General features: G+C 40.3%; 2 protein-coding genes across 2 annotated transcripts; both read right to left on the bottom strand.

Moving 5' to 3' along the window:
- Window positions 1–5,782: 5,782 nt before the first annotated feature.
- Window positions 5,783–7,239, bottom strand: LOC129719814 (zonadhesin-like). Its single transcript, XM_055671220.1, has 3 exons — window positions 7,093–7,239; window positions 6,848–7,030; window positions 5,783–6,759 (listed from the first exon to the last, which is right to left on the bottom strand). The coding sequence occupies exons 1-3, from the start codon at window positions 7,169–7,171 to the stop codon at window positions 5,783–5,785; spliced, it is 1,239 nt and encodes a 412-aa protein (XP_055527195.1). The 5' UTR covers window positions 7,172–7,239.
- An 8,902-nt stretch (window positions 7,240–16,141) lies between these two features.
- Window positions 16,142–18,060, bottom strand: LOC129719813 (uncharacterized). The gene is made up of 2 exons (XM_055671219.1): window positions 17,931–18,060; window positions 16,142–17,232 (listed from the first exon to the last, which is right to left on the bottom strand). Exons 1-2 carry the CDS (start codon window positions 18,058–18,060, stop codon window positions 16,142–16,144), a joined length of 1,221 nt encoding a protein of 406 aa, XP_055527194.1.
- Between the last annotated feature and the right edge of the window lie 243 nt (window positions 18,061–18,303).

Genomic DNA, 18,303 nt, shown 5'->3' with positions numbered 1-18,303 from the left:
TTTATCCAGTAAAGCGAAATTTCATTCAACTGTCAACACCTTACTGTAACTTCAGCAAACTTGAATTCAACTACTGAATAATCAGCAATGGCAATGTTGCTGTACATTCAGCAAAGCAAAGTATATTCTGCAGGTTAACCAGCTAGAGTAAAGGAACCATGTTGCCCTCAACCGCCACCATTTACCCACCCACAGCCACAGCATCATAACCAAATTACTGTTGAACTATACATGTGTATTTATCATATTTACTTTTACGTTTAATTTAGCTGAACAGTAATTTAGCTATGGTCCCGTATGAGCTTCGCAGCAGTTTGGCGGATTTTACTAATGACAGCTTGACGTGAAAATTTTTGAAACATCGATTTGCTCGCTGATTTCCAGCAAACATTCATTTACTGTTTTATGTTCAGCAGTGGCGTAGCGTGACCGGGTGACACCCGGGGCGGAAAAGTTTGGTGTCACCCCTTTCTCTCTCTGGGTGTCACCCCCTCCAGGTTGCAGTGAAACCATTTTGTTATCTAAAATTGTGTGAGTTAGCACGTTCGTTTTCAATTGTACTAAATCTGCCCATTTTTTGAAAAAAATGTTGAGATTATACTCTTAAAAGCAAATTTATATAATTTTCAAACGTTTCACTTCGACCTCCACCTAATTGATAGTTAATCTCACGAATATCACCATTTAGAAGGTTCCACATATGAAAAATTTTCCTCATGGGTGTCACCCCCTAGAGGGTGACACCCGGGGCGGACCGCCCCCGCCGCCCCCACCACTTACGCCAGTGGTGTTCGGCAAATTGTTTTGCTGTATTTTCGTGAATCATTGAATCGACTACTGGTTTTTAGTGAATTAATCAATTATATACTGGTTTACAGTAGAAATAAAATTGCTAAATAAATGAAATTCAGCAAATTTCGGAACTGAATTACAGCAACATTTTGGAAAGAATGCTGTTAATCAGCAAACTAGCGGTTTGCTGATATACTTTCAGCAAAGTATTTTGCTGAACCATGAAGAAACATTTTGGTGTGGAGAAGAAATGTTGAACTTCATAAGAGTGAAGCCATAGGCACAACTACGGGGGGGCTTGGGGGGTCTGCAGCCCCCCTTAGAAAGTTTTAAGCCCCCCCTAGAATTTTCCAAAGAATGATTGTGTTCAATATAAATACATTCCATACTTCTTATCAGAGCATCAAGCATTTGGGCTGTGTTTCGCCAGTTTCCCAGACGATCCAGAGACTCATCACCCGCAAGTCTTTATCCGATCTGGTCGAGCCATCGTGCACGTTGCTAGGGTTGTGCAGGGTCGCTGAAGAGAAGTGATTTCACAAGGTTGTCGTTCGGCATTCTTACGATGTGACCGGCCAACCGCAACCTATCGACTTTCGCCGAGTATGCAATGGGGCTCTCCCCAAGCAGCGCGTGCACTTCATGATTCATGCACTGTCGCCATTATCCGTCGTCCGTCTGTACTCCACCTTAGCTAGTCCGCAGCACCTTTCGTTCGAAAACTCCAAGGCCCCCTGCCAGAAGCGTCGTTATATTTATTCCGAAGAGGGCTACCGGTCGTATCAGGTACATCGTCAACATTTTGCTTCGTCGCACTAGACTCGATTTTAGCATGCTGCTTTACTAGTGCTGCGATGCCTAGTCTCGCGACGAGGCTGCTGATTGGGTGTAGCTGGCGAGACACCGCATTTCTTAGCGAATTTCTTCATTTCTTAGCCAATAGCGAATTTCTTTATTCCACTGTGTTCGGGCAAATCTGCCGAGTAATGAAGAAACGACATCGCAATTTACGACGCATATGAGAAAGAGATGCCAGATAATTGTTTACGAACTAAGCACGTGCGGTGACGGGTTGAAGCTGACAAATTTTACAGTAAGCTTTGGGCAGCACGCCAGGTCATTACTGGGTCAATATCGAGCGAATAAAGAAGAGTTTTGACAGAAGTTAGGTTGCTTCCAGGTCAAAACAAGGTGAGCTGGTGGAATGAAAAAAATCGCTATTAGTTCCACAGTCCACTGCGGATCAGTCGCTGTTTAAGCCGCCCCTATCCCGAGGAACAGACGCTCAAACAAGCTGCTTGCCAAGGAGAACAGCTACCCCTTCCTTGTCAGCATACGACCAAGTTTCCACCGGTTCACCGATCTTCCCTTGGTTACTCGTACTCCAGTCGGTACTACGTAGAAGTAGAGATATGGCATTACGCCTTGGACAACACTAGGGTCTATTTTATGTTAGTTGGCCAGTTGGCACGGCTGTACTGCTGGTACGCACTGCCAAGCCGTTTACCAAACCTAGCTCTCCTCAATATCGAATCAGTGTTGCTGAAAAAAGTTGGCGTTAACGCTGTGGTCAAGATATTCAATACATTTTTGGAGATTCAGTCCCGAATTGAAGTGATTTTTTCTACTGTTAAGACACCATTTTATTCGTTATTAAATTTGCGCATTTTAACTCTTTTTTTCTCTTTTTCTAAATGAAATGTATGAAAACTAGCCCCCCCTAGAAATTTTCCTTAGTTGCACCCATGAGTGAAGCGAATTATCAGAAAAGAGACAAATATAAACAAAGTTTAAGACTGATATAAAAGTTTATGGAAAGAAGAATGTACGGTGTAACTTATTTAGAGTGATAATTATTTAGACAAAATACAAAAACAGCGGATCAGCCGCTTCATAGAGCAATATTACTGTGAGTAGAACTGACGTCAAACGGGTGATTTTAAAGCAAACAATTCTGATTTACAGAATCGAGGCCCAAGTGATATCCTTTTTAGTGAAAAGTTTGTAACCTGCAAAAGGAGTACTATAATGTATGTTTCGGGTATATTTAGCTATAAAATGATATTTAGTAAAAACCTACTTCTAGTTTGAAGCTGTTCAGATTGTAACTGGTGCGAAATTTGTATTTTGCTTTCCAGGAAGAGCGCAAACCCAACAGAGCACCCTTTAGTTGCGACTCCATCGAGAAAAATCGAATACCCGGTTCACACTACACCGTATATCACTTGATATCAAGTGATTCGTGTCATCACATATCACCAAGGCAACTTGATATCGCGGATATTTTGTTCGAAAACCAATAAAAACCTGATTTGCAGCAGTTGGCAACACGGCCAACTTGAGCGAAAGACATTTGGCGCAACCCTACAAATTTCGCAATTTACGTTGCATGCGAAAAAAAAGGAAGGAAATCTTTTTGCTTTTGTCATCCCGCACATTTTGACAATTACATAAAGAGTTCATGTAGGTGCGAACAGCCTTCAAACCCTCTCTCAACGCCTCAACCTGAATTCCAATCAGCTGTCAGCTGTGTTTTTTTTTTTAATTTTTCCAATTACCAAACCAAATAAAGCAAATGTCAAACCATATTATCTCGCTGTAGTGTGAACACTCAAAGTGATATCCGATATCTGGCGATATCAGATGATATGCGGCGCAGTATGAAAAAGACATAAGTCCGAAAAGCGAACTCGCTGCACTGTCAACTACACCGTTAAAGACAGCAGTTCCTATGTTATGCGTATGAAAAGTGGCGGTGATATGCTATCTCGTTCATACACACGCTGAGATGTTAGCCCTTGAAACATGGCGTGATGTCAGCTAGCTATCTCAGTATTCCTCTATCTTCAGGGGATTTCATCAGGAATAATCCAAAAGACATATTTCTGAATACAGACTGCGTTGTCCACTACCGGAACAATCTAAATGCTCCGAAAGGACTCGGAAAGAGGACATTTACATTTTTACATCAAATATAGCGTGTAACACCTTTTCTTCAGCATTTTTTATCGGGCATCTTCTAAAAGGCCTTTTTCCTGAATCTAGGCTGCATTGGCCATTTTCGGGACAACCTGGATGCCTCGGATGAACCCGTAGTAGAAGAATTTGCATCAAATTCATTTTATTCAAAAATGAAAATGCCCGAAAAAAATCACGAAGATAGCGGCTATATTTGATGCAGAAATGTATATGTCCCCACTCCGGGTTTCTACTGGGCATCCGGATCGTTCCGATTGTGGCCAACGCAGTCTGTATTCAAAAATATGTCTTTTGGATGATTCCTGATGAGGAATTTTGAAGATAGAGGTGTCGCACGCTTTTTTTGATGCAGAAATGTAAATTCTCCCACTACGGGTTCCTTCGGAGCATCCAGGTGATTCCGGAAGTGGTCAATACAGCCTATGTTCAGAAATATGTCTTTTGAAAGATTCCTGATGAAAAATACTGAAGATAGAGGTGTCACACGCTATATTTGATGCAAAAATGTAAATGTCCCCATTCCGGATCCCTTCGGGGCATCCAAGTTGTTCCGGAAGTGGCCAATGAAGCCTATATTCAAAAATATGACTTGAAAGATTCCTGATGAAAAATCCTGAAGATACAGGTGTCACACGCTATATTTGTGGCAAAAACGTAAATGTCCCCTACTAAAGGTTCCTCTGAAGATTTGCGGATAAAAAATAGCCATTTCTCGATGAGTTCTTGGCCGATTCCGGATCTTGATGAACCATTCGCTTCAGAAATGATTTTGTCATCTATGCCAATGATGTATATGAGCATTTTTATCAGGTAACCTATTACCAAATCCATCCAAAAATTAGCAGGTTTGAAATGCCTATCGGAACTTAGGAATATTTCCTACATCCGGTGACCTAGGCCAGATCTGAGGTCAGAAAATGAAACTTCAAAAGTTTTCCGGTTCAATGGTGTTTGAATTATTAAAATCGAATTACATTTGGCAAAGCTACAGCATTTCAAATTTCATCAAAATTTTGCCTATCTTACTTATTTTGACTATCCCCTGTATGTTATACAGCATAAACCTGTAAACTGGTTCAGTGACACTTAACAAAGCATCACCGCCCGGACGAACACATACGATTCGCATAGATTCTCTAAGATTCCTCACATTGGATTCCTGAGCGTTCTTGAAAAGTATTCCTGAAAAAGAATCCTCAGGAATGCTCTGTGAATGGCTCTAGGATTCTTGAAATAAGAATTCTTTGATTTTTAGATTTTCACTTTGCGTGATTTTATATGAATGAAATTTCGACAGGAAGCACTGATTGGCTGACATAACGCACGCAAAAGAACTACAAAAGAAGGCTGACGAGACCAGCAGACAAATTTGTTGGCGCCTTATGGCAGGAAATCGTGCCTACTTCGACTCCAGAGAACGCTCCGCTCGAATACAATTCTCTGCCACAAGAAGTTGACCATCTACAAAACACTGACCAGACCGTTTGTCCTCTACGGTTACGAAACTTGGACGATGATCGTGGAGGACCAACGCGTCCTCGGGTCTTTGAACGGGAGATGCAGTGTACCATCTGCGATGGAAAGCAAAAAGGAGATGGATCGTGGCAGAAGCCGATGAAGCACGATTTGCCTCAACTGCTAGGAGAACCACTCATCGTCTAAACAGCGAAAATCGGGAGGTTACGGTGAGCTGGGCATGTCGTAAGGTTGTAGGACGACAGCCCGGTGAAAATTGTTCTCGATACCCGACAGGGACAAGGTGACGAAGCGTTTCAAAGTTTAGAAAATTGCCATTTGCGTCGTTCGGCATCATTTAACGTTTATGTGCAGATTTAAAACTGAGAGTTTCTATGAACCCTACAAATTCGGTGTAAAGTGATAAATTCTTATGCTTCGAACATAAGAAGCAAATTATAACAAAACAGTTTTTATTGCGTAAAAAAATTAACAATGTCAATAATTATTATTCACTGAGCTTAACTTGTTAGCAAGTGACGATTCGAAATTGTCACTAAAGCTGTTCGCACTCGTCGGAATCCAAATCACTTGTAAAGTCGCTTATGTCGAACTCAAATGAAGGGTAACCTTGCTCCTTTTCGTCGTATTGATAAGCCATCTCCGGTGGAGGAAACCGGTGTCCATGAGTTACTGGTGGAGGACAGTCTTCTTTGCGAATACATTTACCCTCATGCCATACGTAACCGGAAACGCAGATACAATTAATTTCGGCAATACACACGGTACTTCTTTTTATGTTACTGCAATCATTACCGCATGTTGGGATGCACAACGGTCGACAAATACTAAGTCTTTGATGTGTGCTGCATTGTTTTGCCGTCGTCGTTGTTGTTGCTTCTGTGGTTGTCGTAGTAGTAGTAGTAGTAGTAGTAGTTGTTGTTGTTGTTGATGGCGTTGTTACTGTTGTAGGAAGGCAGGTGGGTAAGGTAGTAGCATGAGTACTTGGTCTAGCACACAATTTACAGTTTGGATTAGGTATATAGGGGCGCGTTGGGTGTACCTTTCCACATGCCAGCCTACAAGGTCGTCGAGTAGTTCTTTCATAGACAATCGGTGTAACCTTTGCTGCTTCGTCAGATTCTGGCGAGTTTCGGCACGATGGATCCGAATCTGCCGAACGTTCAATACTAGTTTCAGGCCTGGGTAGCGCATTTCGTGGATAAAATGGTTCGAGATGATATCTGTTAGTTGCTGGTGTTGTAATTTCCATGATGATTATCGGTGGCTTATGGTGGTCGGTCGGATGATCATGCAAACTTGAGTCACACTTAGTGTTATACATAAATGGCTTCTTAGAAGTATGGCGTTCTATATTCATTCTACCATGCGTTGCGTTATAACAACTAGACGACGGTCGACGTTTTACATTACAAAGACTACATTTTGATTTGTTCGGCTGGCTGCATGGAGAGACATCGGGATATTTTACCGTAGTGGAGCATGCTGCATTTTGTTGCGTTGTACTGGATACTTAAACAAACATTAGGACATTATTTTAGCTCTTATTATTAAGACACTCATTCAATTAAATCATATATAACTTCTTCACGTAACTCACCAATTTTCGGACAACGATCTTTACGAATACACTTGCCCTTGTGCCTGACGAATCCGAGTTTACAGACACATGTGGGTTTATTGCAGTACCTTGATTTTTCTAGATTTCCGGAACAATCATCACTACACGAGGGTTCACAGCAAAGGGGCCCTGATATCAGCAATTCATTTTTTCCACATTTTGCTAAATATAAGTCCACATTTTATTTTACACGTCAGTTGGTACCTCAATGAAAAAATACTTACGATATTCTTCTGTGCTAGCCGATACTTGCTGTAGTAAGTATATGATGCTTGTCACTAATAAAAATAGTTTCATTGACATTGTTCTAAACGAGCACCGATATTATTGTAACATATAGCTGACTAGTTTTGGCACGTGCTATGAACCAAAGTCCGAATCACACTGCATCGAAGCTTCAAATAACACTGGCACATATAGACAATACTTTTAGTCGATTAATGTGGACCTTAAGAGATACGTGCTGTTTAGTAGAAATTGGTATCATTGAGTCGTGTAACGTAAACATGGAACATGTAAACATTTTTAGAGAAATTCTATCTAAGCATGTGGATATCTCCAACCCGAACAACTAAAACAAAAAGGTAACAGTCGGATAGTTAACATCATTTTCGCTAGTTAATCTTGAAGCTGCTCAATAGAATTGATGTAAAAAACAAATTCGTCTTTTTAACCTGCTAACTCTAAATAAATTGCTCGCTTCCCTCTGAACATCAAATTATATTGTACGGTGTCGAATAAATGTTTAATAAGAAAAATAAATAAATTTCGCGCTTCCCGAAAATGTTTATCACTATATGCAAATAGACACGTACCTTTCCTTCGGATAGGAAGCAAATGCAATGCTTTTAAATGCAGACGGCTAGCGTTGTGACATTATAGACACATTTACGTTTGAACTACTATGTATACATTTTGAACTTGTTCCGGAATATTAGAACTGCTTTGTTTCAGAATAGTAAACAAAATTGCTACATACCAAAGCTGCGGGTTTGAAATAAATATATCGAGAAGTATTATATTTTATAACGTTGTCTTTGGTTTATGCGAGGGTAAATTTTAGCACCGTGCAGACATAATGAATCATCCAACGATGAAAAAAGCCCTGTTCAACCAAACATTTACTGTGCCGCATCAGTACAGTTTAAAAAATAACTTTAGATATTATCGTTATGGTATGTTGTAAGTTCTCTACGGATATCGATTTAAAGCTAGTGGAACTTTGGAAACATCGATACCTAACGAAAGTTTGTATTTTATTATTGTATTAACTATGGATAAATGTGAAAAATTTTCGGGACAATAATCTAGTAGGGGTTACAAATTATCAACCAATCAGTTTGCTTTCTTCGATTGATGTCACACATTGATAAAAATACAATTTTTGCAGATGATCTGCATTTCGCCATTCCACGACTCATCAATTATTCAGAGTTACTAATGTGATACGAGCTAACAAATCTAAAGGTCATTCCACTGAAGCTACTCTTCTACATTAGAAAAACATCCGATATTCATTGCTATGAAGGTTTGATTACCGAATAGTTAATTTTGTATATTTTTTTTATCAAAGTATTAAAGGTTGCCTACCAGAATTCAATATCCGATTAATTTTCTGTCAAAGCACGTGTTCGTCAAGGTACAATTGCAGACAGACACCCAAGCTGAGTTCTAAACTTATGTTAAGTTCTATAGTACTAGCAAAACGTAACCAAACAGCGCTACCAGTGACATCAGCCTCGTACAGCTGCGAACAAAAAAGTTTTACACGGTTTACATGGAAATATCCTTCAATTTTGTTATTGAAAGTCTATATGTGGTACAACGTCGAGTCCAGTCTTGTACAACACATTCACTTCAGACTTCTTGATCGATAAATTGGTGCAGTCGATTACAAAAAACCTTAGATAATCTATACCTTCTTCGAACTGAATTTCTATTTTTAACAACGGCTTTTTCCCGTTAACACGCAAGTTCATTAAGCAGACAGTATATGAAGTAGATAGAACGAAAATTAAGCGAACTGGAAATATGACACAGATTTGGAAAAATATACCGCATCTCGACGGGACTTGAACCCGCAATCTCCCTATATCTACCCTATTCCAACGCTTCTTAAACTCAATTGTTAATTTTTCCACATAAGCCTAGAGCTTCTACGTTTAAGCCGAACAATAATCATGTTATCAAAATGAATGGGGTTATTCTAAATTGGTCTGACAAGATTAGGTACGATTCAAAGAGCATATTGAAAGTTTATAATCAGAGTTATTAAATCTATAAAATGTTTATATTCTCTTATTATCACGAATTTTAAAGTTCGTTTAAAGAATAAGCTTTTTATTTACAGAGAAAATTTTCAGATTAATTATACTACATGCAGTACCAATCTGGTCAAGCTTTCATCATACAGGGTGAAACGCTTGAACGAATTCGGAATGAAACTCTGATGATTTATGATACTCAAGTTACAAATAAAAACCCACACAACTCAGTTATATTGGAAAATGTCTCATATAGTAAGTGAGGGTTCAATGTACTAAGGAATCAATAAGGTATATTACAAAGGAGTGGCAGATACGATTTCAATATGCGATCAGAGGTGGCGAGTAGAAAGTTGTGACGTCACAACAATCGTTTACGTTCAGCATTCAGTGCGGATATTCGACAAATTGTTCTTTTTTCGAGTTTTTAACGTTTTATGGTTACCCAAAAAACGCGATTGCCATCGTGTTCAGTTAAACTTGGTGGTGTTTTGGTTTCAGGAGCCAAAAAGTTAGGCATAAGCATACATGCTTCTCCCAAAAATCCCGATGATGAGAAACACTGGCGTTTGTTCTGTCGGGTACCGGATCTTCTCGCAAACTGTTATGTTTGCTCACAACATTTCCGCGCGGAGGATTTTGAACATAGGTTCCAGGCCGATTCCCGGCGCATTTTAGCTTTGGAATGTTATGTCCGAAAGTAATTGTTTGCGTTTCAGCCGTTCCAACAAGTTTTACACTTCCCTCGGTAAATCTATCATCACGAAAGGTGCGAGCCAGATCCGCGCTGTAGCAGAGCTACCACACGAGGCAGAGGCACGAGGGAGACACTAGGCAGCACGAGGCAAATGCACCAGCTGAAGAATGCGCTCCTTCGGTCGAGCAGGTCAAAGTACCGGCGAGAACGTTTTTTCGACTGGGGCCGGCGGTGGCTTGTTGGATGAAACGAGTCAACCAATGACTGAGCGCTCTACTTTCGAGGATATCCACAGATCAATTGTCAAAAAGAAACTAAAAAACCCAAAGACCTACGATCCATCGTTGATCGCAAGAGGTTGAAAATACGAAATATTCAGGCATAGGCATTTGAAGTAATTTACAAGAGAATACGTTATCGTTTTCGTCAGTCAATTTTAGAAGATTTCGTTAGCTATGACAATATCTGGGAGACGCATGTTGTTTCTGATATTATCATAGTACAAAAATATAATGCATTCCATACGATTTACGATCCATATTTTAAACAAAATTCATACATGTTCCTGCGCCAAACTGTGTATAATTGGTTGTTGTGTCGTCACGATCTCAGCACGCGAAAAATGTTGCTATCTAACACTTGCAACCACGCTCATCTGCCGCTCCTTCGTATATACCTTATTGCTAATGAATAATGGAATAGATAATGGCCTTAACAAACAGTCCCAAGTCGTCACACGCCAAACAAACAAACAAATCAGTTTTAATGTGAAAACCTTTCAATGTAATGTCTCCAATATTACTCTCAATCGATGAATGAGATCAGTGTCCAGTTCGGTTATCGCAGCTGACTTTTCCGGATCGACAAGAAATCTTCGCGATGTGTTTATTTGTATTAGCAAAACCAGCTTTTGGTACGTCTACCAAGAGCCCCATTTCTTTTTTGAACCATTTCAGCAATGGAAGCTTGTATGACAAATGCATCAGAAAGTCAAAGAATCTTATTTGTGCGAGTAGTACTGATAAACCAAATTTCAACGAATCTGCATAAGATGGCTCTTTCAAACTATTAAAAATGTTCAATGTCTCCCCACGTATGTAACAACGCATCGTTGACAACGCTTCAGTGGCATGTTCAAAGACAACATCAGACAACAGCTTCGCCATATTGATTTCTGTGTATTTTCAAACGGAGAGATCACGCGATACTTCATTCTGTTTGACGTTGCCAAGTTGACATAGATGCTACGTGATAAAACATAGTATGCATGTGATTTTCACCTAGATGTTATGTTTGTCACATATATCATGCAAAATGACAGAATATAAATAAGTACAGGAAATTTCACGTAACAATGACGTGACAAATATTTTGAGTGTAGTAACACATCGATGTGACTCAGTATTACACTACACGCTCCTTTAATTTTACTCTAAATTGAGCAGCTTTGACTCAGTTTACATTGTCTATAAAAAGGTCAAAAATTGAGTAAGTTTCGTTTACCGAACTGAGTAACAGTTACTCAGATTGTCATAATTTTCTGCTTTATTCTTCTTTTGAGTCAGACATTTAAAAACGTTTCGCTAAAAATAAGTTGTTGTTTGGAAAAACGTGTTGCAATGTTGCTTGAAAAAAGTGTTTTTTATTTGTGTATTAGAGTTCCTCCAGATATGAGAATGGTTATAGATTTTTTGGCATGTGTACTATTTAAAACCTCAAGTCACAGTTCCCGGGTAACAGTGAACCGTATTGCTGCGGTTTTAATGAAGCTGCTAAGGCAGAAGATACACTAATGATTTAATAAGGTTTGTTTTTTTATTACATATATGTATATGCAAAATACAAAGATTTGAAAAAAAAACTTGTGATTTTGTTATAATTGTATGCAACAATCCTCTGGCAGTTTGCAACCCTCAAGGTTGCAATTACCCAAATTTGTGTAATAAACTCCGAGCGTGTAAATATATGTTGCTTGTCAGTTGTGTGTAGGAGTTGTTTTTGTTTTGATTTTGGTTGTAGTGACAAACAACATACTCGCCGCTGCATGTTGCATGTGTAATTTTAATTCGTTGTTTTCACGTTAGATTTTATTTAGAAGTTTGTGATAGGTGTTTTAGTAGGTAGGTTTTAAATTATCGGTGTGAATTGTCTCGCGTGTGAATTAAAATTAGGCCCCGTCTCTCCTCCCGCGGCGGAAAAGAAAAATGCATTAACGGCGAGCCAAGTGCGGTTGTGTTGGTTCGAAGTGAGGGAAAAAAACGTCAAGCAGGGGTTTGATTATGCTACACGAGAGGGATCGCTCTGAACCGCCGTAAAAGAAAGTCGCGTTTTGACCGCCGGGAAGAATTTCGACTAAAAAGCTAAGTGCCGAGTTAGCTTCCGCCGTTCCCTGAGTTGTGCTGGAAGAATTACCCAGCTTCGGTGAGTGTGAAATTGTGCTTGTGCCCCAGCGAGCTCATTAAACCGGAGCAAACGACCGCCACCCAGGAGAAAGCGGTGCTTCCCCGGAATCTCGCCACAAAAACCCGCCATTGCTGCGAGGAGGACGGAAGGTTAGAGATAGGTTTCTTACTTTACGAACTAATTTCATTTTTTGTCATATTGACTTACATTTTAAGTTTAGTTAAGCGGGCAATGTATGTAGTTTCGCGGGAATGCGAGGATGAACGGGAATAGAAGGTGTGACTAGAATTAGAAAAAAAGAATGTATGTATTAGAAACTACATATATTGCCCGCTTTACTATAGGTTTCTTATTTATTTTGTTTTATTTTATTTATTTGTTATTTATTTATTTGTGTTAAACAATTTTATTTCCACCCAATCTAACCCCCTTTTGGTAAAGTACCCCAGTGCTACACCGCCCGCCGGGTATATCAGCCTCGTAAAAGCTGGGGTGGTAAGCGTAAACTTACAAGTTTCATTAATCAAAGGGATCAAAAGTCAAAACGAGCAAACTGAGTAGCTTTTACTCAGTTTCAATTCAAAGCGGTTTTCTAAGAAGAGGGTAATTCCTACTCAATTCCTGACACATGGTGACTCTACCCATAAATGAGTAATATCATAAAAACTCTGTTCAGAGTAGGTTCACTTTTAACGAAAGTGACATCTCACTCAGTTTAGAGTTAAATTTGACGAGCGTGTAGGGTATGTTGCATGGGCGTAGCCAGAATTTCGATTAGGGGGGGGGGGGGGGGCAAGTTCTTCAAAATTTTAGATGTAAAAAAATAGAAAAAAATACTAGTGGTTAGTGATCAACACGTATTTGCCCGGTTCTTTTGCTGCTGCAATGTCCCTAGTGGATCAACTGAAAAACCTGTGTAAATCCACGCAGCATAGGCCAAGCATTTCAATCATTTATTTTTGATCTGGCTGATACTTTACACAGATGTTTCAATGGGCTAAAAATATCGTTTTGTGCTAAAGTATGCGTTAAAAAATGGTCTTTTTTCGGATGGTGGTAAAAAATAACTGAGACAGATAATTGGGTTTCATAAATTTCCTATGGAAGGTAATTAACGGGTGTTAAATAAAAAATGAGAATTTTTTCAATCACATATAAAAAAAATTTTTTTTTCATCGATTTCAGTATTTTTTATTAATAACATAATGTATTCTCTTCAAAAAAATATCAGTGAATGTTTGAATAAGGGCCGTGGGCTGCTGTTCGACGCAACTTTGTTGCGATGCTCTCACAAGAACGTTGTACGGCACTTACGTCCATTTTCCGGATACAATTCCGGATTCTTGTAGTCAGTTACTTCGTATTCTTGGCCCTCCAATTGTTTTTATATACTAGGGCACTGAGTGAGCCAAAGAAATCCTCTATTGGGCGGCACTGGGGCAAGTTTGTTGGGTTACGATCTTTCGGCACGAACGGTATCTTTTTCTCCTCAAGATACGCCAGCGTCTTCTTGGCGTAATGGGAAGACGCCTTGTCTGGCCAGAAGACGTACTTCCCATCCGCGTGATGCTCGTTCAGGAACGGCAGCAGGATTTTATCGAGGCACTCTTCTTGATAGATTTGTTAGTTGATTGCCAGACCGCTCGGCTTAAACCAAGGCTTTGAAATGCCCCGGTCGGAAATGGCGATGTACAACATAACCTTTTTTTCAAACTTGTGCTTGAACTTGTATTTCACTTCAGGCGGTGTGGATGACTTGTCGCTGGAGTAGTAATTATCATTTCCTGGAATATGCGTTTTGGACAGCGGAAAATAGCTTTCGTCGTCCAGAACGAAAGACGTCCCGCGGTATTTTTTGGTCATCCACCGACACTGTGTTTTAACCGTCTCAATCTGCTCCTCCGTGTACTCCGACGACCTCGTCTTCTTCCTGCAGACGATTCCTTCCATCTTGAGGGTCCGATGGATCAATACGTGGGAGCAGCCATATTTCCGACCGGCGTCACGCAGGCTGGTTGCGTCCTTGTTGTCAAACAGCTTTTTTAACGATGTCCTCCTCTGCTTCGTCATTATCGTCACCGGACGACCACTTCCGACCTTCCGCTCTACGTTCAGGGAACCCAGGATATGATATACCGTACTGACAGGTACATTTTCTTCCTTAAAATGTGTCACCGTGAACTTTTTTCCTTGCTGGAAAAGCGTTTCGTAGAACCGTACAATGCGTTCGCGGAGCACGTGCTGTTTCGACGCCATCTTTGCTTTGACTGAATTCAAACTAGCAAAACCAAACACGCCTACTGTTTCTAGGGAGCCCAAAGAACAATTTTCTTGAAGAAAGAAAATTTTACGCTTTGTTACCTTACTCGCAAAGAAAATACGATCTTGCGTGCAGCCTTTCGGCAGTTAACCGGAACATTCGCCATGGCGGACGAAAACATGCGTGTAGGCATGTTTTTTAATTCTTTTTTCGTTTTATTCATCAATTCCTCCTGAAATTTCGCGACAAAATTGTTGAAGTAAAACTTACGCTTCAGGCTTGCCAGAAATCCTCGACGAGACGCAACTTGGAAACGTTGAGCGGGTTCGCCAACTTGGGTACCACATCGACATTTAGCCGTTCCATCTCCTCAAACGATCGCCTCGAATAGTGAGCCGACTCCAGATCCGGCCAAAACACCGTGTCTTCGGCCGTATAGTATTTTTTGGTGAACGACGCAACTTCCGGCAGGTACTTCGTACTATATATTCCCCCGTTCACGGCCAGTCCGGAGCGAAAGAAGAGCAGCTTTGGCATCCCTTTCTCGCTGATTGTCAGCCACAACAGCATCGTCTTGGGAAACTTGGTGTGTGAAAGAAAATTTTACCTTAGTGCTTACTTCTTTCGTGGTGGAAGTAAAATACAATGTGCCCTACCAGTCGTTGCCATCCAGGGTGAGACGGGTCTCGTCGTCCATCACCACCGCCACGTCGTGAATTGCCGGGTAAATCGATTGACCCATCTTATTCAGGCACTGCTGCTGTTTCACTGCCTGCAGCTCCGAGACTAGTGAACGTATTGGCCGTCCATGTTCGCCTGACATGCACTGCTTGATCGGTTGCATGTTCGCCAAGCACTGTTTGATCGGTTGCACAGACCTCCAGGCCAAGCGCACGCAGCGATGTAGCCACTTTTCCCTCGGCCTTATTCTCCAGTATTCTTTGAAGCTTCTTGTCGCTCAGGGCCGTCGGCCGTCCAGAACCGGGCATTCTTTCAATGCTTTAATTGGTGTCCAATAGTGCCAAGATATTGTAGATGCCGGAACGGGCGTATCCAGTGTCCACGTAATGCCGCACGATGTCCGTTTTCGACGCGGCGGGGAACCGTTATTCAAACGCGCAAATCAAATTTTTTCTGATGACTCATGGGTTAATATGATTGTTGCTGCATGCTTAGTTTCGTCAGTGCGGTAAAGGTAAACATATGAAAAATTGTCAATTTTTGACCATTTTCTAGCGCAAACGTTATTAGAGTTATTGAAAACAAAATTCTGAACCAATTTCAACAACTAGGAAGGGGGGGGGGGCAACGCCCCCTGCCCCCCTCTGGCTACGCCTATGGTATGTTGTAACTGAAATAAATTATGTCCTCTGTTTTGTGTATCAGCGTTTTAGGTTGAATACACTAAGTGCGACGCCAGAATAGAGGAAAAAACGTTATGCTATACGGTGGAACCAATTATTTCTTCAAGCAATCGTTCAACTAAAATTTTTTGTCCCTTTGGTAAAGAAAGAAGAAAATCTTAAACCACATGACCAGCATTTTTAGATAAAATTTTAACATACCTACAATGTTTAAATATATTTATTACTATACATAATTAAAACACAGGATTTGAGCATGAGTCTACAGTTATTAATGCTAATATCTTATGAATATATCACCTTACTTTCACTCGGACAAGTCCATTTGCATTTCACAGTAGGTGAGTGGTCCCGATGAAGTATCCGAATGACGGTATTTGTTCCAGTGGTCTTGGCGATTTGCCGATAGCCTTGTTGATAAAGTGTAGAACAGCGATTAGAGGAGGTTGGGTTTTTGTTATTTTGACAATGCCACGATTTGCTACACGGTTTTGCCGTTTGGCAGCGAATCTTACACGGAACGCGTGTCGGACAGATTGGTATAGTTGTCGTGGTACTCTGTGTAATGTCAGTTGTAGTAGTTGTAGATAAAATGGTAGTAGTGTCAGTTGTGGTAGTATCGGTGACTGGTGTAGATGTGGTTTCAGTACTTGTAATAGTGCCAGTAGTGGTAGTATCAGTGTTAGGCGTAGATGTTGTATCTATGCCAATAGTAGTTGTAGTAGACGGAGTATCACTGCCGGTAGTAGTAGTTAATACAATCGTTGTGGTTATTGGGGAGCTTGTAGTATTCGATGATTCTGTGGTGGAAGAAGTTGAAACAAACGAACTGGTAGTTTCCATAGTAGATGTGGTCCCAACAGTTGTTGTTGGTGGTGGTGAGCTTGTGGTTGTTGCTGGTTGTACACTAGTAGTAATCGGCGTGGTAGTAGTAGTTTCAGAAGTAGATGTGATATCTGTTGGAGTAGTAGTAGTTGAAGAACTTATGGTTGTCACACTGGGAGTGGTAGTCGTTGCAGATGTTGATGTTGTGGAATCGATTGTTGTTGTGGATCTTGCGCTAGTACTTATTATAGATGAAGTGGATATTGTTGCTGTAGTAGTCGTTGGTGAATCTGATGTAGTTGTAGTAGCTACAGAAGAAGTACTAGATGACGATGTAGCACTCGATGTAGTGGTATCCGGTTGAGAAGAAGTTGTACTAGTAGTGACTGAAATTGTACTGGTAGAGATAGTAGTAATAACCCCAGTGGTAATCGTAGTTTCGGTTGTAGTTATAGCAATTGTTGGTGTTGTAACAGGAGTAGTGATTACTTCTTCTGTAGTGGGACTTGTATTAGTGGATGTAGTCACAACTGCACTGGTTGTACTGATAACTGCCGAAGTTGATGTAGAGGAATTAGAAATTATAAAGGATATATAAAAACCCATATACTTTACTTCCGCTAAAGGCGAACACATGAATCAGCAGGCTACGAAAAAGGCGCTTTAGTATAATTCCGTACCATAGACCATCGCACCAAATCTTTTTAACTTCACTTTTTTGGCAGATACTGGTATCTTTGTTTACGTTTTGAATTTTGTGTTTTTTTTTCTGGTGGAGCAATCGTGTGCGTAGTGGAAATGCTGCTGAATTTATATATGTTCTTAGTTTGAAGTGAATCTAATTAAAATCGAGGGAACCATCGCTCGAAGGTAAACAAAGTTACCAGTGTGTAACTCAGATACGTAAGGTCACCGTGCGATGGCCTATCGCTATGAGAAGGACTACCGCGTTTGAATGTTTTCCAAAGTTTTCTAGAGTTGTTGAGCTCATCTTTTACGAAAATATATATGATTCCACATAAAAACTCAATGTAAATGGGACGGACTTGCTTATACGTCGGTAAAACGCGCTAAAACGGTCTTTTTCGTAATGTCAACGCGGAGTTTAAAAAAGGAATAAACAGAAAACCGGATAATGAAATTATAAAAAGTGATTTTTCAAGAGTTGTTGACAATTAAAAAATGAGAGCAATGAATATCTGATATTCCTTTTAACAAACCTTTCCATGTTTGGAGTGGTAGTCATGACAGAAGTTGTCGTCGCAGCAGTTGTAGTGCAGGTTGGGCATAACGTTGTTGATACAGGATATGACGTTGTCGTTGCAGGAGTTGTTGTAGTAATAATTGATGTTGTAGTGCTCTCCGGCGTTGTTGCGCATGTTGTACTCGTGCAAGTTGGACACGGTGTGGTTATACACTGACAAGATTTTGTGATTTTCCTCCAGAGTTTTCTACATTTTGATGGACACGATGGACGGCTGCGTAATATAATATATTTGTATATTCGATGCGCATCTGTTCTTCTTCTACAATGTGATAGTGGAATACATTTTCCAGAATCTCTGACGTATCCTGGGAGACAAATGCAGGATAAGTTTTTAACATCTTGATTGAATCGTATT

Source organism: Wyeomyia smithii, chromosome 2, assembly GCF_029784165.1.
Source record: "Wyeomyia smithii strain HCP4-BCI-WySm-NY-G18 chromosome 2, ASM2978416v1, whole genome shotgun sequence".
Classification (NCBI taxonomy): domain Eukaryota; kingdom Metazoa; phylum Arthropoda; class Insecta; order Diptera; family Culicidae; genus Wyeomyia; species Wyeomyia smithii.
The sequence above is the reverse complement of the archived record's forward strand: the minus strand, read 5'-3'. Positions and strand labels throughout refer to the sequence as shown.